General features: G+C 36.4%; 1 protein-coding gene across 5 annotated transcripts in view; it reads right to left on the minus strand.

Moving 5' to 3' along the window:
- The window catches only part of phldb2a (pleckstrin homology-like domain, family B, member 2a), a 36,991-nt gene extending 21,481 nt beyond the window's left edge, over positions 1-15,510 (minus strand). For 3 of the 5 annotated variants that reach the window (XM_067397706.1, XM_067397702.1, XM_067397704.1), the window contains exons 1-4: positions 15,360-15,509; positions 11,472-11,583; positions 9,650-9,835; positions 1,225-1,341 (exon numbers count right to left, since the gene is read on the minus strand). In XM_067397706.1, the coding sequence (XP_067253807.1) occupies positions 1,225-1,341; positions 9,650-9,835; positions 11,472-11,583; positions 15,360-15,377 (433 nt within the window). In that variant the 5' untranslated portion in view covers positions 15,378-15,509. Of the gene's footprint in view, positions 1-1,224; positions 1,342-9,649; positions 9,836-11,471; positions 11,584-15,359 lie in introns of all 5 variants that reach the window. The other 2 variants (XM_067397703.1, XM_067397705.1) reach the window with 2 other exon arrangements.
- Between the last annotated feature and the right edge of the window lie 9,882 nt (positions 15,511-25,392).

Below are 25,392 nucleotides of genomic sequence, written 5' to 3' on the forward strand. Positions count from 1 at the left end.
TTGTGACATCTATTAGATAAATCATAACGTAACATAAAAGTTAGCTAGCATGAAATATAGCTTAAATGATGTTTTTTTCAAGAATGCAAAAGTCTTGATCTTCTTGAATGCATCAATAATTTAAATAATACAATGTCAAAATTTGTCGATTTGACATTCCATTTATAAATTTACTATTTTTATATATACACCATTTTAATATTATTACAAAAGCATTCCATAGAATTAATTTATTAAGTTCCACCATTTAACCCTCTAAACAAACAAATACAACAAATTTCTTTAATGTATGGGAAATACACATCAATAACTATTTGGCCCTTGATTAGCTTAGCTGCTTCTGCACGAATTTAGGCAAAATTTGCAATTATGTTACTCATTACAGCATCCTTTTTTAAACATAATATATATTTTATTTAGGGTTTATTGCTATAATCACAAATTTACACATATCTTGGTTTTAAACTGTATTTAGACACGTCTCAAGCCTCATTTAAAGGGTTAATTCTGGCATTAATTACTCACCCTCATGTCATTCCACACCCGTAAGACCTTCGTTCACCGTTGGATCACAAATTAAGATATTTTTCATAAAGTTACGTTTGAACCACTGTGCTCACGTAGAATATTTTAACAATGTCTTTAGTACCTTTCTGGACCTTGAAATTGGTGGTTAAATTACTGTCTATGGAGGAGTCAGACAGCTCTTGGATTTCATCAAAAATATCTTAATTAATGACAGAATTTTCATTTTTGGGTGAATTAACCCTTTAAATTGAACAGAAAATAATAATATCTTATATAATATTTACCTTGACCTTTGAAGTTGACAATGAACATTCTTAGAAGTTGAAGCAACTCCTTTCACTGACATTTTGTTTAGAAAAAGCTAACTATTAAAAGCTTAAGGCCCTACTTTGTACCCTATTCGAGGAAAATTACAGGTAATGTTTAAAAGTGACTGGAAAAAAGAAAACAACATTGATTGAGACTGATGAGCATATGTACATGTTTAACAAATAAGCAAACAAACACAAAAATAGCGCAGAAGAGCAGAACAGATGGCACTGAATTGCACTCTTCCTGTGTATAAAACAGTCTGTGGCATGATAATGGAGAGGACCAATTAGGCTGCAAGCAAGTGACTCTGTTTATGAAAAGACAGCAGAATGGAACCAAAACCAAGAGCTGACTGGGGGTAAGGTGGAGGAAGATGTCACTCACCCGTACTGAGAGACAGTGCGGGTCCTGCTGTCTTTTCTGGCAGCATGTTCTTCATGTGATTCGCCTCTTCTGGGTGGTTGAAACGGAAAAAAGATTTACCCAGACAAAGAGTACACCCTGAGGAGAACCACAACACACACACATAGTCATTTTAACATAAAAACATTGTGCTGGCGTCCAAGGCAGTGGTAAGGAAATTAAGCTGTAATAAATCATTACCTCAGACTTACAAGCACACAAGAATGATACACATTCACAGTAGTATTAAAGTTATGACCAAATAAAGTTACATAAAATGACAAAGAGCTATGGTATTTTGAAGACAAAACTCTTTTCCCTCTTCGGGTCTTGAAATAAATTTAGCTCAATAAGACAGAAAGAGAAAGAGAGAAACAGCCTCTTGATTAAGTGAAAAAACAGATTCAGAAAGAGCTCAGATTTCAGATCCAGTTTGAAGTTTCTTCTAAAGCAAAGTCCACCAAGTCTTTCAGAAGACTTAAATCCACAAGACTGATTTTCCCCTTAAGTCTGGGGCACATCCTCTCTCTCCCCTTCTTTTTCTTTTCTTTTCCCCTCTCTCTTCACTTTTTACTACTGATTTTATCTCCAGAAGTTGGCTTAAACTGAAAAAAAAAACTCCTGGTGGCAATATCCTCAATTGGAAAAAATATTCATAAATAAAGCAAAAAAGTTTTTAAATAGTTAAATAATGGAAATTAGGGTTTGTATCTAGTAATTATAATTAGCCCCTATAAAAAAAACTAAAGAAGTCTATGGTATGTGAAAAGCAAGAAAAATAATAATAATAAAAAAAGAAAACAGATTTGGGAGTGTTTTGGGAAATGTCTGAGGCACTCAATTACAAAACTCTTTCAGACACTAGCTAGGTTTCCATCCAAAGTTGCGAATTAAACTTATGCGCAAAATAGAAATATTGAATAAAACATTTGCAAACAAAGCAGTGTATTCATTCCATGTGTTCAAGAGTACAAAATTGTCACTTCCTGGGAAATTGGTGCAAAATATCTAAATGGAAGTTTTCGTACATCATAAATGCCCATGAGTGCCCAGGCGAAATGCAATAAACTGTGTCATGATATCTTGCGTTCGGATGCCTGGTGTCTGGGAATGCAAACATGTGAGACTTCTGGGAGGTCATTATACCAGATCAACATTTGAGATGCTGTGCAATGAAACTGGTCCGCTGGTTAGTCCAGTTATCCAATCACATCCACTGTTGAGTCAACATAGTTTATGTGCACGTCTTCTTATCGGACAAAAAAAAAGAAAGTATATGCCACAATTGAGCACATAAGTTTTTAATGTGCATTTTTAGAACTTATCTCTGCGTTTCCATTCAGCACTTTTTAATGCAATATCCCAAAATGCACATAAAAATAGTTGGATGGAAACATAGCTACTGTCTCTCTCCAATACGCCATATATCATGGGTGTTTCCTATGAAGAGGCAAGGGAAACAATGCCTCCACTGCACTATGTACGATTGGCTTATTAAGCTGTTCACGCTTAAAAAGTGCATCCATACATCATAAATGTAATCCAGGGCCTTCTGGAGTGAAGCAATGGGTTTTTGTGAGAAAAATATCCATATTTTTAAAATGTAATATACTATAATGACACGCTTCTGGCAACAGCTGTGTGAAAGTTGAGATCCAGCAGAAGACCTGACGTATGACATATAATGTAGTAGCCTAAGTTTGGTGTGAGTAGAAGCCTCTCGCGGTTCAAACAAATAGGGCTGGGTAGCAAACTCAAGCTCCTCTTCTGTTATATCGAAATACTCTGACATTTCTTTTTAAAAATTCTCATTTTTGACTTCTAATTTGTGACCGGTGTTTTGCTTTGCTCTATCCTCTGCGCTTCCACATTCGTCTATACGTCATACGTCTGGTCAAAGGTCACACTTCCACCGGAACTCAACTTGCGTATGGCCGTTGCCAGAAGCCAGTTACTATATTTTATAAATATTTAAATATTGGATATTTTTCTTACAAAAACCCATTGCTTCACTTCAGATAGCCTTTATTAAAGGTTCTCTAAGCGATCCTGGATGGAGAAACTTCCTGTTGACGTTCTTAGTGTTGTCAAACAAAACAGAGGCTCCGCCTCCTCCTCCCCTCCCATCCGTGATTCCTAAAACAGTCATGAACGCGCATTTAAAATCATTCTGGTCGGTTATTGGCTGGAGCATGTTTATTATGTTTTGTGGTCCAGGCTGCACCAGTTTGTTTTTATGACCATTTTCGGAGCTTGTGGCGACTACAGAGACCGTGTTTTTTTACAGTGTGTTCAGGGGACAGGCAGCTAGCGGGTAGTGAGTTGATGTTTGCTGTATGTGACAAAAAAATTTTTTGGCCTAAAAACGCGTGACATCGCTTAGAGCACCTTTAACCATCTGGGGTCATATAGATTACTTTTATGATGGATGGATGGATGGATGCACTTTTTTGGGCTTCAAAATCTTGAGCACCATTCATTACCATTATAAAGATTATAAAGAAGATAGTCATATACACCTAGGATGGCTTGGGGGTGAGTAAATCATGGGATAATTTTCATTTTTGGGTGAACCTTCTCTTTAATGTCTCTTTAAAAATGTCAAAAATCCTTGCAAAGATGGTCTGCAGTCAATTAATGGCCTTTTTGAAAGGCGACAATATTCTTGAAATTTTCCAGTCCGGTTTTAAAACTTTTAAAAGGACAGATTCTGTGCTGTGCAAAGTTTAATGATATCTTTTTACTGACTCTGGTGATTGTGTTATACTTGTGCTTCTTGATTTAACTGCAGTCCACAACTTTAACAATGTGGACCATGAAATCCTGATCTCACGTTTGGAGCAGTGGGTGGGCATCAAGGGCATAGCGCTCGAATGGTTTAGATCCTACTCGGAAGGTCGGACTTTCTGTGTCAGCTGTGGTGACTGTGTCCTCCTCTGCTCCTCTCTCTTGTGGGGTCCCACAGGCTCAGTTTTAGGCCCTCTTCTCTTCTCTCTGTATTTGCTCCTGCTAGGTTCAATAATCAGGGCGCATGGCATGTCTTTCCATTTTTACACAGACAATAGCCAGATTTATGTGCCTCATAAAAAGAACGACACTGTCAGACCGTTACTCGAGTGTCTTGATGATATACAGGCCTGGATGTCTCTTAACTTTCAGGTGATGTGGTGGCACCATTGGGACCCCTTCTGTTGATTTGGGGGCCTTGGCCCAGTACAACAAACCAACCATTAATAATCTAGGGGTTAAAATCTAATCTGACCTTAAGCTTGACAGTCAGATCAGGGCAGTCGTTAAATCTAGCTTTTTTCAATTGAGGCAGCTGGCAAAATAAAGCCATTTCTTTCAAGGCAACACTTTGTCACCACTCAGCTGGATTACTGTAATGCACTGTATGTGGGTCTTCTGTTGCTCGTCTGCAGATGGTACAAAACGCTGCAGCACGTCTGTTAACTTGAACACGCAAATACGAGCACATTTCCTCTATTTTAGCCTCACTTCACTGGCTGCCCATACATTTCAAATTCTCTAATTTGTTTTTAAATCTTTAAATGGTCTTGCCCCATTCTGAGCTGTTACACTCTTATACACCCACCCGTTGCCTCAGGTCAGCTGATCAACTGCTCAGAGGGGACTGTGCCTTTGCTGTGGCAGCTCCTAAACTGTGGAGTGATCTGCCTCTGCCCATTAGACAGGGCGCTTCATTGTCTTTTTTAAGTTGGTTCTTAAAACCCACCTTTTCGCTTTGGCCTTTGACACTTGATTTTGACATTTGTTTTATTTGTATTCTATGTCTTGTATGAGTTGGGTATTTTATGTTTATATATTCTTCTGTACAGCATTTTGGTTGTTTTAAAGTGCTCTATAAATAAAGTTTGATTGAATGATTGATAATGTGAAGACTAATTAAAAAGTAAGTTAACAACTCACCCACTTAATATCACCACTTTATTTCACATCAAAACACAAAACACAGTGAGGACTTTGCCTCCTCATTTCAGAACCACTGCACGCAACTGCCACATGTATAATAATCAATGTGCAAAAGACGTGCTGTAAGCACACAGGCTTTTCCTAAACAACACTGCGTGAACACTCAAACTCCCATCAGACTCTCCTGAGAAGCCCACTCCTGCAGTCTGTGGCTGCCTACGAGGAGTCTGCGCAGGAAGTGGGGGATCATTTTACGCTGTCAGCGACACAATCCTTCACCCTGAGTTCACCATCGCCAGCCACCTGAGTAAGCTTTGGCTTTTCTCTAAACCAACAAAGGGCTGAGTTGACTGTCTTATTCAGACAGATTTTCTGCATCTTGCCCCATGTGTTAATAATTGTGTGAACTGTGACTTTGCACTGCAGTTGTTTCATTGTTATTGAAACAATGCAGTTACTTGGAACGAGGTGACATAGCTGCAATGTTATGATGTGCGATTATAGCTCAGGCTCTCTCAAATGTGCCAAATTCTCGGGCCTATTGCGATGTCTCTCTCACACTCTCCATCACCGGCTGACACAAACTCTCAAACATATGGAAACCCTCCCTTCCCTCCCAGCCTAAAGCACATCATTTGATCAGCAAAAGTCTTGGACTGGAGGAGTGTACAATTACATACTATATGTCTCCATAATGGTATCATGTGTAGTGTAATCACTGCCCTCTGAAGTTTAACAGCTTGCTTTAGTTTATGGTCTTGGGAATAGACTGCAAGCGAGTTTTATTAAACTCTGGGATTTCCAGAGTTGGGCATATATAAACCACATTCATTCTGTGTGATGATTTGCAGCACTTGTCATCCTTTCAGCACGAAGAACCTGCCAAAGTGATACAGCCTGTTTAAACAGAACAAAAAGTGCCAGTTTAAAGATTTTATTAATTTTAGAGCGATCTGCAGAGGTCTATAAACCACACAATTCCAATATTCCAGCAAAGCACCCCTTCCTTCCTCCAACTGACCCTAAAATTACAATGGTTACCATATTTTCCATCAAATGCATTAGTTACTACAGTTCCTCCCCAAATATTCATAATATTGGTCAAAATCGGTATGGTCAAATATGTATATATACATACATACAATAAAACCAAAAATTATCCAGACTTTTTTGATATATTTTTACTAGTGACACTATAGTTAATTTATGTAAGTGAGGATAGCAAAACAAACTGACATATTGTAACCAAAAAATATTCATACAGTGGACTACCAGTAAAATTGATATAACATTTGGAACCAAAAATTATTCACTTTGACCTGACCATGTTTTGCTTAAGTGACATAATTAAGATTTGTTTTTTTTTCTGACAGTTTAATTCTGAGATATTGTCATATTTTATTACCATTTTTTAAACTATAGTGAATAAACTGTATTAATGATTGAAATGTTCAAGGTGTCTGAATAAATTTTGGTATATATATATATTATACACATATATATAATTTCAATGTTGTAAAAAACATTTTCTTTGTAAAAAAAATTGTATATTTACAATTATCAGTAAGTTTTCAAATTAATAAATAAAAAAAAACAAATCAAATAACTGGAAAAATACGAATAAATTATATATTTAACAAGTAAATAAAAAGAAAGAAAATGTGTGCGCGCGCGTGTGTGTACATATATAATTTATTAATATACTAACAGGATGCGAATTTACATTAAAGAGTAAATCACTTCTGAACAAGTTAGGAGTATTGTGGTAACACACCGCTAATCGCTTTAATATACTGGGATTAAGCGGGTTAAATATCAACAATCTGCTCGCGTGCTCCGCAATGCAAACAACCGCACACGCGCCTGTTTAAACAGCATTCACTGGCTTCATGTCGTGTTTGTCAGTCTAAAGTTCTGTAAACATGCCTTTAAACTACTTTACAACTAAACAAAACCAGCAAACAACGGCTCAGAACTTATCTGCCAATCTCTGCCCGATTTACTGGACCATATAATTAATTTCCCAACAAAAAAAAACCCTCTAAAATGAAACTATGCAACACGCCAAACTAATCGTAACAACGCAGTTACGCTCTTCACTAAACTCCAAGTGATTTTTCTTGAGCTGTTTGCAGTTGAAGAAATAAAACTAACCTTTATTTAGTGTCCCATTGACGAAGCCTCAGGAGGAGAATGATGCGCGGTCGGTCCTCTCTCTGTGCCCGGCCAGTTTAGCATGACAAAAGAGGACAGACGCGATGCTGAGTACTGCAAGACCTTGGCCGTGTCTGCGGGCACGCCTCCTCTCAGCGGGGACGCGCCTCAATGGAACTCTGGCTTTTTGGTTGATCGAGAACGCGCTCTAATGGAACTCTGACTTTTGGCTGAACAGAGTGACTCACACACTTCACAGAAGATACAAATTGAGGTAGTTCATGGGATACTTCACTTGCATTTAACTTTTTTGAGTCACAAAGGTTTGCTCTACCTCCTACAAGTTTGATCATGCAGATTTAACACACATCCTCTGTTGTAACTCAATTTTCTATTTTGCATACTGTAATATCTGAGATATCTTTTAGGTCTGGTAACAATTACCATACCAACCCGTTCACAGCGAGCTATACATATTTGCTAGCCAACAAAAACAAAATCACTTGATTCTTTAATCATTTTTTTTCATCTGAACTTGGCCTGTAATTTAGGTCCTGCAGATGGCTTCAAAACACACATACGCGCATATATATATATATATATATATATATATACATACATACATGTACCAAATGTCCCCACAACGATAGTATTATCAGTATTTTTTGACTTTTTGACCTTGTATGGCCCCCATAAGGGAAAAAGCTTATAAATCATACTAAATTATGTTTTTTGAAAATGCAAAAAGTTTTCAGTGAAGGAAAGTTTTAAGGGTAGGATTAGGAGCTAGAAAATATGAAAACCATTATGCCTATGATAATGTCCTCATAATGATAGGAATACCAGTGTGTGTGTAATAATGATATATAATTAACTTTGCATTATTACATACTTTCAGGCAATAATTAAAACATGTTCAAGTTCTTAGCAAAAAGTAGTAAAAAAAAAAAAGTGCAAATTAGAATTTCTCTGATTTGAAGACTCTATACATTTTCTGTAAAAGAGAAGTTTTGGCCAATCCAAAACAAGCTTTTGTGTGCGTGTTCCACTGGGTGCAAATCTTCTGCTTGACCTTGCATTAAATCCACGGCCTAGAAAGTGCATTGGCATATTTTCCATTGTAAAGTTCCTTCAGTGTAACAGTGTTCAGCTGGGAGGAGGGTGGGGGGAAGAGAAGGAAAGACGGTCCCCTCCCCCTGCCGCCCAGCGGGCACTCTGTTCTCCATCACTCTCAGAACTCCAGTTGCATCATGGGGAGGGGGCGCTGGAGTGCTGCCCAGCAACTCTGATTACTTCCAGACCTCGGCTACACATTTCAACACACTTAAACACAGACATCGTCATATTCATGCATTTATACTACAGCGCATGAACGCATGCGGATATACACAATTATAAACATTCATTCCGAATACTCTTATAGTTAAACTATATAAATACCATATGCAGTTTTGTATCTTTTTCTCACTTGTTAGCCAGGGAGACAGTGATAAAACAAACCACACAGGCCTGTTGGAGAAGCATGAAACAGCAAGTAATCTTGGGAATGTCTTTATCTATCTATCTCTAATGTGTATAATATGCATGGGAATAGCAAAACTTGTGAGTCTCACCATCTGTTTATGCCCGTCTACATCTTACGTCATCTCTGAGTGCTCTAAATATTTACCTGAGTACTTCAGGACACACAGTCCCACAGTTAGTTATACTGAACCTTAAAAAAATAAAGAGAGGGAAGAATCTTGCCGAATAGAGTGACAAGAGGAGGACGAGAGATTGAGAGGGAGGAGGAGGAGGGGCGTGTGACAAATCAACTATTAAACACTGAAACATTCTCTGGAAGTCTGGAGTCACACAGAAAAGTGTGATCTCATATCACTCTGATCAGCAACACAGGAAGAAAAAGAGAGACAGCAAAAGAGAATGAAAAAGAGAGTTTGTTTATAGACTAAACATATGACAGAAAATCAAAGAACAAGGAATGCAAGAGGGAGAGAGAAAGTGGGCGAGAGATGTTATTGCTGTGGTGTGTCAGGCCTGAGTGGTATCACTGGACAGGAAGTCATTCATTGCCGTCGTTTGTTTTGATTTCTCTCCGAGGCCGTAAGAAAGCAAGGTTAGATCCACAGAACCTGCTGAGTGCCCAAGTAAGACATGGCCACATCAAATAGTTGACCACACTTTATAACAGTGACCTCTGGGAAGGCTTAGATATGAAAGCAATATAAGCAAGTGGTCAGTAGTGCTTAGTTACTGTAATAGTACAGTAAGGGATTTCTAACTACAGTTAGGAAGGTAGGCTAAAAATACTGCGTATTACCATGAGTGAGCTTTGTTGGCTCGGTGACTGGAACTCCATCAAGACAGCACATATTTCCATTGGGGTGTAAAGTAATAACCCCAGCACTGTTGGTGATGATGACACAGTGGTGCGATTCGATCCCTGGACCATCAGTGGTGATATCCTGTGGCAACTCTGCATCCTCAGAGCCAATTTGTGATACTTCTGTGATGTAAAGTAAAAGACTTTAAAGACATCAGTGGAGTATCTTCAACTGAACATAATTATCTGTGGTAAAAATAAATAAATAAATAAATGAAAAAAAAAAATGTATATATATATATATATATATATATATATATATATATATATATATATATATATATATATATATATATTGTAGAATAAAATGTGAAAATATATTGAGCTTGTGTTCACCACAAACCTTATTTTTAGATGACGGAAACAGAAGTGCTAAAATGCTAATTCTTTACCGGGTTTTGGACAGCAAAAATACTCTCTATTCACATTATGTTGTGGTGACATCATGATGACGGACAGTGTTGGGGAAAGTCACTTTTAAAAGTAATGCATTACAATATTGCATTACTCCCTTAAAAAGTAACTAATTGCGTTACTTAGTTACTTTTTATGAAAATGCATTACATTACTTTTGCATTACTTTTGCGTTACTTTTTCACACTTGGACTGCTTATTTGTTTTTTAATAACAACAAAAAAAGTTCTATTTTTGGCAAATGTAAAGGCCTTTTCACACCAAAAATGAAATGCATAAGCCCCAGGCTGAAGGAAATGCATATTTACGCCTGTACAGTAGAGGGTGCAGCTCAAACAAACCATTCAGCTGTGCTGCTATTATGGATTAAAGAAGAATATGATACAGGATACTCTTATTTCTAAATCAGGCTGAAGGATGGTTGAATCGGATCACTGAAGGTCAGCAAAGATATAAAGTGAGATTAAATACATAAAGTATATTTGTGTATTTTAATAAATCTAATTATTACAGGTTTGCGTAAATTCTGAGATTTAATTTCACTGTTTTTATTCGGTTTGAGTAAACTCAAACCCTTTAAGTGAGATGAGCAAATGCATGCTAACATTTAGTATTTAGAACTACAATAACCATCATGTTTACACAGCGCACAACCTCTGTACTTTATTTCTCTCAACATGGGGACAGAAGAGCTGTCAGTCAATAAATGTGACAAAGTAACTTGCATTACTTATTTGAAAAAGTAACTTAGATATTTTGTTTTAAATTGAAAAAGTAATGCGTTACTTTACTAGTTACTTGAAAAAAGTAATCTGATTATGTAACTCAAGTTACATGTAATGCATTACCCCCAACACTGATGAGAGATGTTAGTCAATTTTAGCACAGAAACAACCACTCCTAAAATTGCACTTTGATTGGACTTCACACAGAAGAACTGATACAAAATGTATGCTTTTGAAATACTGAATATACCACACTGCACTAGAAACCCCCACATTAAATATTTTTAATGTGGTATTAAACTCAGCAGGTGGTAACAGACTCCATATTCAAACTTAAGTTTAGTTCAGCCATCACTGCTTCAATTTAATGGGCAACATTATTCCAGTCTAGCTGAAGGAATATTTCCTGTGCACAGTCTAGAAACTTTAATGGTCTCAGAGCAGCAAGGTTGCCATGAGGCTAAAACGTATCACACCCTAAAGAGCAGAGTAAAACATTTTTATGCTTTTTACATAAATAAGTTAAAAGAGACAATAAATATCTGGACATCTGTCTTATTAATATTCAGATATTTTAATTAAAGTGTATATATATATATATATATATAAAACACACTCACCTTTAGTCAGAGATATCAAAGTAATAAAGCCACTACCCAGACTGATCAGGCAGGGTGTGGTCGACCACACCTTCAGGCCACTCCCACTGTCCATTAAATTCAACAGGGTTTCCTAAGGACAAGAGCAGGGGTTTCGACAATGCTTATTAAAGGAACAGTTCACCTTAAAATGAAAATACTGCCATTTACTTACTATCCTATCATTGTAAGTCTGATTTTCTCTCTTCTGAGAAACACACATTAAAACATGTTTTGCAGAATGTTTTTAAGCATATAGTGATCATTATATTCTACTATTGAAATGAAAGGGAATGCTAACAGATAGCTTTCTCCAGGTATTACAGACCTCCTTAGACAACACTCCAAGCTTTCAAACAAAGATAAAAATAAATTTGCAATTAAAATTAAGGATTTACTCAGGTACTGCTGCAGTAAAATATATCGTAACCCTCTGAGTCATGGTAAAGTGATTAAGTTTCATAGTTGCTGGAGCAGGTTTTTATAGGCCATTCATGTAGCCTGAGAAAAAGACCCTTTACACACATACTGGGTTGGAAAATGGGTTTAGCTGATCTCCCATTGGCTCAGAATTAGATTAATTCACAGATGCACATATATACATAATCTGAGACAAAATTGCAGTTTTAAAGAAAGGAGGTTGTTTTAGTTTATGAGAGGAGGAGGAGGAGGACATGAAAAGAGTGTGGGGGAATGTTTTTATATGATCTTCTGGGACCAAGTCAGAGAAAGGGACAGACAGAGGGAGAAGGAAGAAAAGAGGCCAGACTAAGAGGGCTTACTATAAATTGCCATGATGGAAAAACAAATAAATAACAGAAAAAGTACTATGGTTAAAACTTTGAGGAGGCACAGGACTTGCAGCCAAAATGAACAAACAAAGAAACCCCTAAAATCAAGCCAACCATTCCACCAGTCTGATTATTTAAAGGGACAGTTCACCCAAAAATGAAACTTATTTACTGACCCTCACTTCGTTCCAAACCTGTATGACTTTCTTCTGCGGAACACAAAAGGTATCCTGGCCATTTTTTTTCATTGGAAGTGAGTAAGGGCTGGTGCTGTCCAGCAAAATCACCAATTAAGTAACTTTTTAACATAGTTTTAGTCAACAATAACAACACTACCTTAAAATTGTAAGTAGAGAATATTTCTGTGAAAACCAAGAGCTGGCTGTAAAACAATAATTTTCTTAATTTTATATGAAATATTAGAAATAAATCATTTACGCAAATGATGCTTTGTGCGTAAGAATATGGTTTATGTGCCATAGGCTAACCCAGACTAACAAAGCTGATCTTAAATGATCTAGAGTCCCCCGAAAGTATTATGTTGATCTAGATCTTCTTATAATTTGATCTTACAAAAAGCAGCACAGCAGTTCTGCTTTGGGGTATTTCATGAAACAAGGCCATTCCCCTTATTCTCCAGCTGGCTGGAGTTCTGGGTGTTTCCTTTTGCTCCTTCGGGAGGAAGAGAGGATCAGAAACAGCTGAGAGCTCTTGACTCCCTCTTTTCTCTCAGTTTCTGTAAGTGAGGTCACTGGGCTCGTCCATTTCTCCCCATCAACAAAGAATAAACTCAAAGTTGATCTTGAAAACCTGTTGATCTAGAAGACTGCATTACCCTAATAAGCTAAAATAGGGGAGACAAAAAGCATAGCCGATCCATCAGCCAAGTGACTGTGAATAAAACCCCCTCGTAAGTCTGGATACGCAGTAAACACCGATTGCTAACAAAGGAGCTTTTGGCATGACTTGCATCATTATATTGAGATAATCTTGACATCTAGATTGCTTTAAGTTGTGCAAGATGTAATATTTCAATAACTTTTGCTTAAAAAAGGCCAATTAATCAAACAAAACTTCTTTTTGGCTGCTTTTCTCAGCAGACTCAAAAGAGTTAGTCATCTGTATCATTTAATAACAGGTCAGCTGGTATCAAGGGATTCAATCAAGAACATTAACTTCACTCCTTAATCACAGCAAATATCACATAGGTTTCGACCCAGCTAACAAAAATATGTTGAACGTTTTGCTAATGTTCCCATTAGTTATGAAAATATTTCTGAATGTTCTCTCAATGTTCAGTTTTTTTTAATGATCGTCTAACAAAAATGTTTCAGAAAAACAATGTTCCATGGACAATGTATAAATGCAAAGTTCTGTCATGAAACTCTAGATGGCACAGGTTGCTAGGTCTTTAAAGGTGCCCTAGAACTTTTTTTTAAAAGATGTAATTTAAGTCTAAGGTGTCCCCTGAATGTGTCTGTGAAGTTTCAGATCAAAATACCCCATAGATTTTTTTTTTTATTCATTTTTTTAACTGCCTATTTTGGGGCATAATTAGAAATGAGCCGATTCAGGGTGTGTGGCCCTTTAAATCTGGTGCTCCACTCCCCAAGAGCTCGCGCTTGCCTTAAACAACATAAAAAAATTCAAACAGCTAATATAACCCTCAAAATGGATCTTTACAAAGTGTTCGTCATGCAGCATGTCTAATCGCGTAAGTACAGTGTTTATTTGGATGTTTACATTGATTCTACACTGTTGGAGAGATTTATAAAGAAAAAAGTTGTGTTTATGAATTATACAGACTGCAAGAGTTTAAAAATTAAAATAGCAACGGCTCTTGTCTCCGTGAATACAGTAAGAAACGATGGTAACTTTAACCACATTTAACAATATATTAGCAACATGCTAACGAAACATTTAGAAAGACAATTCACAAATATCACTAAAAATATCATGTAATCATGAATCATGTCAGTTATTATTGCTCCATCTGCCATTTTTTGCTATTGTCCTTGCTTGCTTACGTAGTCTGTTTATTCAGCTCTGCACAGATCCAGACGTTACTGGCTGCCCTTGTCTAATGCCTTTCATCCAGACGTTAATACTGGCTGCCCTTGTGTAATGCCTCAATCATGGGCTGGCAAATGCAAATATTGGGGGCGTACACCCCGACTGTTACATAACAGTCGGTGTTATGTTGAGATTCGCCTGTTCTTCGGAGGTCTTTTAAACAAATGAGATTTATATAAGAAGGAGGAAACAATGGTATTTGAGACTCACTGTATGTCTTTTCCATGTACTGAACTCTTGTTATTCAACTATGCTGAGGTAAATTCAATTTTTGAATCTAGGGCACCTTTAACTCAATCTGCTTGCTATCACATCATTCTCTATATGGCACAGGCAGCTGATTGGTTTGTTCTGTATCAATAGCCAATGAGCTCAGTGCTCAACCTTCAAATACTTGGTCAGCTTTTGCTGTAGAATTTGTAGAAACCCTCCACCTTCCCCAGCTCCACCTGTATAGATCTGCTACAGGTAATTATTGTATGCTGTATTGTACAGCAGCAACATGTCATGTGTGTATTGGAAGTAGCAAGTCCTGTACAATAACCAACAGCAGCATAGCAGATCTATTCCACCAAGGCCAAACACATTGTAATATCCATTACCATATTAAACACTCAGAATGACAGAAATAACGTTTTTGTGTCAGTGTTTCGAGAAAGACCAGATAACATTAAACAACTTCCTATTAACATTACTGGAAGAACGTTTGTTTATAACTTCAAGAGAACTTTGCCAGAGTTCTGAGAATGTTCCCTGCTGGCTGGGAAATCTCTAGAAAATATTTGCTATAGCGATTATTCTAAGTGCATTCATCTTAGAAGTTTACTTGACCATGCTGTCACGGTTCACTAACTCACTTAGTTTTTTTAGTGATTCACATTCATTGTACCAGATTTACAGACAATGCAAACAAATGAGATGACTATCCTATGCCATGAGCTATTTGAGGAGCTATTTAAAAACGAGAAAGAGTCTGTTTATAATAATAGCCTGATTATAATCTTACCTCACTGGAGATGCTCATGCCAGTCTGGAGGGGTAGGTCAGATCACATACAGTATAAAGTCCACTCAAACTTTAATCATCTCCGGTTCCTTATTTAATTGACCATGATGCAGTTACAGAGCTTACAGTACCACTGACACACAGCTGAATAAGCTGGAAAAAGACATTTCTGTTCTTTAATTTTTAAATGTCCACGGGGGACGGACATGTCGCCTTGTAAACAGGAAAAAAGGATCATCCCCTTCCCCAAAATCCTGACTGTTTTACTCTAAAATCAGCCTGAAGTCATTACTAAAATGTATTTGTCTGCTACATGACAGACGCCTGTGGTTCACAGCCGTATGTGTTATTTAGTAAGTCTACATTAAAAGTATGTTCTTCTTTTGTAAATATTACGGAAACACTTGACCTATTTTTCCTGACAGAAAAAAACTACACGCGTCCAAAACAAAACCACAGATGTCAAACAGATTTACAGCCGTAATATATTTACGAAAAAAGAAATATCGCCACCTGCTGGTGATGGACATTTCACATTCATTCACTGTTTATTTATATACTATTTCACACAAGTCACACAGTCTGTTCACATTGCCACTTTCTATATCAAACTATGAAATAAATAAACAACAAATAAAACTAATAAAAAAAATTAAAATGGTTAATTTCATAAGGTTTATCTAAACTATGATTAAAAGGTCTGTGAGGATTGTATACAGGTTTGAAGACATGTAACTTTATATAATGCGCAAGACTTATAATAATAAAACACTTTTATATGAAAATGTATTTTATTAATTGAATTTAAAATATTGAGGGTTCAGCTGGGTGGTTGGATTTTGCTCAAAATAATTACACATTGTTATTTACTTTAGGCCATGCATTCCAGAAGTGAGCTCTGAAATCTAGTTATTATAAACAATCAGCACCATTTCAATGAATCAAACTGATATCAATCACCTGAAGCCATTAATCTGTGAGAGCTCCGGTGTGGTAAATCTCTGAGTCATTGAACTTTCCATCTCTACTCCATCTGCTGTGTGTGATTCAGATTTAAGTCCATTTCTCTCATTTTCTTTATCATCAGATGCATCTGTGTTCATCTCAGATGTGAACAGAGTTATCAAAGCACCTGTTGGTGTTTGTGGCCTGGATTCATGCCTTTCCTCTGGTGTGTCAGATGTAGAGGAATCACTAATAATCAGGCACGTATTTATCATACTGCTCTCTGTTTGTATATGTGGCAGGATGCCATTATTAAGGCCGTCAGGATCTTGTTTAAATGGCATGGTTGCTTCAAAAGGTGTTGTGCTGAATGGCGCTCTGTGAATTTCTGTCTCCGCTGATTCCAAACCATTGTGGCCGGCTTCATCTTGTCTTTGTCTTTCAAATAGAGGGATTTCTGCCAAAATGAATAATGGATATTAGAGAGTGTTGCATTCACAGCAGTATGAATGCATAAATGAGGATCATTATTTACCAGTTTTGTTGCCACTTCTGATTCGTTTATTGATATCTGAATGGCTGCGTACTGGATGTTCACCTGCAAGAGACAATGTGCATGAAACAAAAGCTAAAGAGAAATTGCTTTTAATAATATATTATATTGTATATTTCACAATATATTATAATATTTTATATATTATAATATTATATATGATTAATATAACATATATAGTGTAATACAAAAAAAAATATATATATAAATATAATAAAGTAAAAGTAATGGGGAAAATGCTTTTAATAATGTGTAAATGTGTATATTAATATATTGTGTAATTTTACACACTATATTAAATTATTATATATATCATATATTATTATAGTATTATCTATAATAAATATTACATATATATGTATATTGTAAAATATTAACAAAATGTATATATTATCAATAATATATTGCTGTCAATATATATATATATATATATATATATATATATATATATATATATATATATATATATATATATATATTTAAAATGTTATTTTAATAAAATAAAATCTAAATGAAAATTGCTTTTAATAATATATTATATTTTATAGTGTTATATTACACTATTATAAATATTAAATTAAATATTAAAATATTTTGCATACTATTATAATTTTATATATGATAAATATTACATATACATGTATGTTGTATAAATAATTGTGTAACAAATATATATTATAATATTTTATATAATACATTATTATGTTATATATGATTAATATAACACAATATATATTGTGTACAAATTGTGTATTAACTATATATATACTGTACTATATATTAACTATATATATACTTGTTTTAAATTTGTTATTATAATAAAGTAAAAGCTAAATTATTATATAATAATAAAGTCAAAGCTGTAGTGAAATTTATTTTTATGAATATTTCATATTGTGTAATATTACAAATAATATATTAGAATATTTTTCATTTCATTATAATATTGTGTATAATAAATATTACATTATATATATATATATATATATATATATATATATATATATATATAATATTTTATTTACCTCTCAGTCTAAAACATCGTGACAGAGCAACAGATACAGTGATGAGAAATATGAAGACAGACACAGCGGTTCCCCACCATGACCTTCTGCAGTCATCATCATCATCATCTGGGGAAAAAATTATAGTATTACGCATTGACATTTTAGTCATTAAGCTAAATTATCCTGTTCCAATCTTTCAAACATGAAATAAATCTTACCAGTCACACGAACTGTAACATTGACATGGGTTTGGACTTGATGTCTCATTTGGAAGCCGTAGAATGTGCAGATGTAGGTTCCGCTGTGTCCCAAGCTGTCTGGGTTCAGCAGGTGAAGGGAACCGTTGCCTAAGTGAGCCTGATCTATGTCGAGTTCAGCTTTACTTTCCCACAGGTTCATGATCCGACGGGTCCGGCTGTCGTAAGTGAAGATGGCGATGGATTCTGTGGTTCTGATGAAGGTCCAAGTGATGGTAAAATTGTGGCGAGGTTGTGGTATCATGCAGGGAATCATAAGTCCAGAGCCCTCCTCACCAAATAACTCATCTAAAAGATTCAAATGATTCAAACAGCTGTTTGAAGTTTGTAACAAACACTTTTCTTTACATTGTCTGTTTTAGCAAGTATCAGAAATGGAAACTGCTACCTTGGTGATGCAGTGATGCGGTCCACACCTGCGTTCCATCCGCTGAGACAACAGAGCAGAAGTAAGTGTGGTCAGAGATGTTGCCCTTCACACTGATGGTGCTCTCGACGGTGAACAGGCCCTTGGAGTCCGGGGTTTTACGAGTGAAGTTCTGGAGGCTTCTGGTGTCACTAGGGGGATCAGTGGCCCAGGTGACCTCAGGAGCTGGATAGATGTTCTGGGACAGACATGTGACCCTTTCTTCAACCATCTCTAGCTTCACAAACTGGATCAAAGCTAAACGTAACAGAAAAAGTACCACATAAAATTCTCTAAACATTTAAGTTTGATTGTTTCTTCTCTCGGAGCATTGCCAGATGCAATCAAAATGAATCGATTAGTTCATATTTGAACTGTGTATCTATACAAACTTATACAATCTGACAATAAACTTTTTCATTTTATCCACATTATCTTGTCTACATGCATTGTAATTAAAAATGCACACTTAAATACTGAAATAAATCACATGTTCTCTCTCTGAAAATGATTTGTATAAATATCTACTAGTGAATTACTAGGTTAACAGTTTTCCACAGACCCCCTAGCGTCTTCTTGTGGCCACATGAGAGTCCTTGGACCCCAAGTAGCTTTTCACATCAGACAACCCCAATAACCCAAGCAAACTCAAATAATATGACCAGACCATGACCCCGTTACTGACCTTTGACCCCCAGGTTAACAAAGGTTTCCTGGTTTCCCTTCCTGGTGCTGGTGTAGCACTTATACCTCCCTTGATCCTGGACTTTAACTTTCCTCAGCACCAGAGAGGCATTTCCCTGTGCGATCTGGGAATTAAACAGGTTCGTCCGGCCACTGAAATGCTTGTTCTGGAGCCCGTACTGGTCTTTATTGTAGTAGTAGCTGTGGACGGGGATTTGCTGCTTGTACCAGTGGATGACCACGGCTCCCGTGGGCTTGAAACTGCAGGGTAGCACGCAGTCTTCGAAGAACAGACACGTTACGTGTGCATCTAGAGTGAGACCAGCACATGTAAAACCTTTAAATTCACATCATGAACAAAAAATCAGTTTAAAGATAAACAATTCTGTTCAAATGAGTCATTTTTCATGCACTATAATTGCAATGTTACATTCAATTTTGCTTTGCATACAAAAATACAAGCCTATATTAGTGCCCTGAGTCTCTCCAGCTTACAAAAATATTCTAAGGGGGGGTTATACAAACATTAAAGTGTTAGTTCACCCAAAAATGAAAATTCTGTCATTTATTACTCACGCTCATGCCGTTCCAGACCTTGTGAAATTATGCTACATAACAAAACACAATCAGCAGACAGACTGAATGAAATGTAAATTCACTCTCTGACAGCAGGTGGCGCTTATGGAACAGCAGTGATATAGCGTTTCCATGGTTACAGCTATACACAATGCAGCGCTGCGCTGGAAATGAGAGGAAAGGCCACCAAAACATTTCTGAAGACAGTTCCCTTCAGAGATACATTCATATCAACCCCAATTTAAAATGTATATTATCCTCCTATATTTGGCGAACAGTTGTGCATGGTGCAGTATTTTCTCTGCTGGCGCGTCTGTTCTCTTTGTGTCCTCGTTCAGCGTGTGCCTGTGTTAAAGGGATAGTTCACCCAAAAATGAAAATTTGATGTTTATCTGCTTATCCCCAGTGCATCCAAGATGTAGATGACTTTTTTTCTTCAGTCGAACGCAAATTATGATTTTTAACTGCAACCGCTGCCGTCTGTCAGTCAAATAAAAGCAGTGATTGGGAACTTGAACAATAACAGTCGAAAAAACTTCCATAGACAAATCCAAATTAAACCCTGCGGCTCGTGACGGCACATTGATGTCCTAAGACACGAAACGATCGGTTTGTGCGAGAAACCGAACAGTATTTATATAATTTTTTACCTCTAATACACCACTATGTCCAACTTCGTTCAGCTTCCGGCTAGTGAGGTCTGATCGCGCTCTGACAACGGAAGTGATGTCTCGCGCTCATTGAAGTATATGGGCGAGACATCACTTACGTCAACAGAACGCGTTTTTTGACCTCACTAACAGGAAGCTGAACGAAGTTGGACATAGTGGTGTATTAGAGGTAAAAATTATATAAATAATGTTCGGTTTCTCGCACAAACCGATCGTTTCGACTCTTAGGACATTAATGTGTCGTCACGAGCCGCAGGTTTTAATTTTGATTTGTCTAAGCAAGTTTATTTACTGTTATAGTTGAAGTTCCCATCTACTGCTATTATTTGACTGACAGACGGCAACGGTTGCAGTTAAAAATCATAATTTGCGTTCGACTGAAGAAAAAAAGTCACCTACATCTTGGATGCACTGGGGGTAAGCAGATAAACATCAAATTTTCATTTTTGGGTGAACTATCCCTTTAACGTCCTGTTGACAGGCTTAGTAAATATTTCCTGAAATTTTGTGAAATTATTACAAAGCAGTTTGTTTGCAAGCCTGGAATAAAGATAGACCAAAATAAAACTAAAAAACCTTTGGATTTATGACCAGTGGACTATCTCTATTTTTGATCATGAAGTCGAGTAACTTACACGCCATATACCTAAACATCTGGAATGAATGATTAAGATTTAGTTTGTCTGTAAAGTACACCAAGAAATTGGCTTTATAAAACATTATTTAACGCATGTGGATGTTAATTCTATGAGGATTGTGTTATTTTTCAAAGACCTAAATTCTTAAACGTAGGCTAATGATAACCATATAACGTAAAAGTAAATGGGAAAATAAGGAGTAAACGAGTTTCCTCTATGAGGAAACGAGCACCAACAATATGTCTCTGAATGACAACAGACCGAGGCGAGAGAAGTGATGCTTCCTCATGCATAATACCAAAATTATAATCGTATGCATACTACAGTGCAGTGATTGGATTGAATGAGCTTTATGTCATGAATATATATGTAGAGAATCTACGTCAGCATGTTCGAAAGTACACGATGACGTCAGATTTTGTGACGTTGCTCCGACTCAGCTTTTCAAACAGGAAGACAGAAATCGCTCTAAAAAATGCAAAAATAAGTATTTTTCACTTATGAATAACATTAATGAGTACCTTTAGTGTTTTCACTGATGTGCAGCCTATACATATCTGTTTACATCTCAAAAAGTGTTTTGGGGTTCCATGACCCTTTAAGGGAACCATTTTAAAATCATTCTGAAACAAGTCTAGTAACATTTAAAGGCAGGGGCATTTCTAGGGTCAGTGGATATTCTGGGCTTTAGCCCTATGTACCTTTTTTGTACAAAATTTAAATAATGGATCAATACATCATCAATCCTTATTCCAAAATGTGTCCGGTATTCAACCTGCGTGAAGTTGGCCCTCCACCCAACGCAAAACGTCGGCAAAATAGTCTCAATCGTTTGTGCTCTGTTTGCAAAAAAATTTAGTTTGTGCTGCTTTGGTTTTTTAGATATTAAAAGAATATTTATAGGTCATTCTGAGGTCACCCCCCCCCCCCCCCCCCACATGTTCCAAATAGTTTCGATCATTTGTGCTTCGTTTGTGCTGGTTTGTGCCGGTAAAAGTTTCGTTTGTGCTGCTTTCGATTTTAAAATATTAAACTTTGAATTATAGGCGATGACGTCACTCAGACCCCTACATGCTCTAAATTCACCCCAAAATAGTCTTGTTTGTTTGTGCTTCGTTTGTGCTGGTTTGTGCCGATAAAAGTTTCGTTTGTGCTGCTTTCGATTTTAAAATATTAAAATAACTTGTATAGGTCATTCTCAGGTCACTCAGCCCCCCCACATGCTCCAAATTCGCCCAAAATAGTTTCAATCATTTGTGCTTCGTTTGTGCTGGTTTGTGCCGGTAAAAGTTTCGTTTGTGCTGCTTTCGATTTTAAAATATTAAACTTTGAATTATAGGCATTGACGTCACCAGCCCCCCAACAAGCTCCAAATTCGCCCAAAATAGTTTCAATCATTTGTGCTTCGTTTGTGCTGGTTTGTGCCGGTAAAAGTTTCGTTTGTGCTGCTTTCGATTTTAAAATATTAAAATAACTTGTATAGGTCATTCTCAGGTCACTCAGCCCCCACATGCTCCAAATTCGCCCAAAATAGTCTCAAACGTTTGTGCTTCGTTTGTGCTGCTTCCATTTTTTATTTTAGATAGCCTATGTTTATTAAAATAATATTTATAAAATCTCAGGTCACTCAGCCCCCCACATGCTCCAAATTCACCACAAACAGTCGCAATCGTTTGTGCCGATAAAAGTTTCATTTGTGCTGCCTCGCTTTATAAATATTAGACATTGATTGCATTGAATTGAATGACACTGAACGGCTGCAAATGCAAATCGCATAAGAGCATATTATAGTGACTATTAGGCTATAAATAGGAGCAATGTGATTTCAAATTAAGTCTCTGTTTGCTTTCTTTCTTTTCAGTGACAAGCGCTTGTCAGAAACGGAAAGTTGTTGCATCAAAAAAGCTGCATCAGTCCGTGTAATTCCTTCAATTAATTACCCTATGTCGAGAAAAAACGACTTATTTAACTGTCTAACTAAACCAAATCGAAAAAATAAATAAAGACATTCGTTTAATTTGATTTTACTTGAAAATAAACAAAGACAAAATAATAATAATAATAATAATAATAATAATAATAATAATAATTAAGCCTATAGGCCAATAACACAAAGAAAATGAGCTTTAAGAGTTTTTTTGTTGTTGTGTTTTTGGTTTATGGGTTAAACAAATTAGTTTATGCTTTAAAATTCGTTTCGAATGTGTGGGTGGCCCCTAAAATAATCATTTTGGCTTTATGTGGTCTAAAACAACATTGAGGAAATTTTTATTTATTTGTATTTATTTTATTCTTAAAAGGCCTAAGTAAAACCTAATGATGCAACTCGTTATGATGTTTCACTCGTTATTACAAGCAGTTTTTTTGTTTTGTTAAATAATAACATAATTTGTGTTTCATTAGTAAAATCTAAAATATCAGAAAACAATGGAGGGGATTGCGCAGGCGCCTCCGCGGACAAGAGAAGTATTGTGCTCTCTGATGAGTGATTGATTCCTAGATGTGTATGTGTTTTATGTTTTGTATGCTTTATATTAATTGTGCCTTGTATTTTCTCCATTTTAATGTACAGCCCTTTGGACAACTTCGGTTGTATTGAAACGTGCTTTAATAATAAATACAAATACAAATACAAGTAGGCCTACAACGTTGTTGAAAGGTTTATATAATATTGTGTTTCCTGAAGGATAATTGATCATGATTACATAATTAATTGATGATAATTCTATATTTGTTTTTTTGTTTTGTTTTTTCGTTTTGGTTTTGTAAAGAAATAATGAAATAACAATATTGGATGTTTAATTGGGGTCCGGGTCCGTCATCCGTGCGCCATGGTATATGCTGATTTGATTTTTTACTTAAAAAGAAATAAGAAAGAGTTTGATTTTGTGTTTGTGTGTGTAAAAAACTGAAAACTGAAAAATAAAGCTAGATTTTTCGTAATTTTATTCATGGGTAAAAATGTGATTATTCTTTAATATTTGTTTCGCATGAGTGGCGCCCTGAAACGCCATTCAACTTTCCGTTTCTGACACGCGCTTGTCACTGAAAAGAAAGAAAGCAAACAGAGACTTAATTTGAAATCACATTGCTCCTATTTATAGCCTAATAGTCACTATAATATGCTCTTATGCGATTTGCATTTGCAGCCGTTCAGTGTCATTCAATTCAATGCAATCACTGTCTAATATCTATAAAGCGAGGCAGCACAAATGAAACTTTTATCGGCACAAACGATTGCGACTGTTTGTGGTGAATTTGGAGCATGTGGGGGGCTGAGTGACCTGAGATTTTATAAGTATTATTTTAATAAACATATCTAAAATAAAAAATGGAAGCAGCACAAACGAAGCACAAACGTTTGAGACTATTATGGGCAAATTTGGAGCATATGGGGGCTGAGTGAGAATGAATAGCCAATTCTTTTAATATTTTAAAATCGAAAGCAGCACAAACGAAACTTTTACTGGCACAAACCAGCACAAACGAAGCACAAACGTTTGAGACTATTTTGGGCGAATTTGGAGCATGTGGGGGGGCTGAGTGACCTGAGAATGACCTATACAAGTTATTTTAATATTTTAAAATCGAAAGCAGCACAAACGAAACTTTTACCGGCACAAACCAGCACAAACGAAGCACAAATGATTGAAACTATTTGGGGTGAATTTGGAGCTTGTTGGGGGGCTGGTGACGTCATCGCCTATAATTCAAAGTCTAATATTTTAAAATCGAAAGCAGCACAAACGAAACTTTTACCGGCACAAACCAGCACAAACGTTAGAGACTATTTCGGTGAATTCGGGACATTTGGGGGGGCTGGGTGACCTCAGAATGACCTATAAATATTCTTTTAATATCTAAAAAACCAAAGCAGCACAAACAGAAATTTTTACGGCACAAACCAGCACAAACAGAGCACAAACGATTGAGACTATTTTGCCGATGTTTTGCGTTGGGTGGGGGGCCAACTTCACGCAGGTCCTGAACCTCTATGGTAAGCGTTTATATTTTAAACATGTGTCGGGATGGTTTCCGCGGGAAACTGCGCACCTACGTCACCGGCCCGTGCATGTCTCGTCATGTCCGTAAAAAGAGAAAATTTGCAACGGTAACTTTGTCGCGGTATGGTGTGGAATAGTTAGTCATCTCGTTCTCAACGATTGAGAAAGGTTGACAGCACGCAAAATCTCGAACCACAGAACAGAAGAGAGTCTGGTGGCAAAAAGAACGCAACCGAGCTCATAATGAAACGAGAATCAATATTGCCTTGGCTTTTCGGAGAAGACCAGAACTG

Source organism: Chanodichthys erythropterus, chromosome 10, assembly GCF_024489055.1.
Source record: "Chanodichthys erythropterus isolate Z2021 chromosome 10, ASM2448905v1, whole genome shotgun sequence".
Classification (NCBI taxonomy): domain Eukaryota; kingdom Metazoa; phylum Chordata; class Actinopteri; order Cypriniformes; family Xenocyprididae; genus Chanodichthys; species Chanodichthys erythropterus.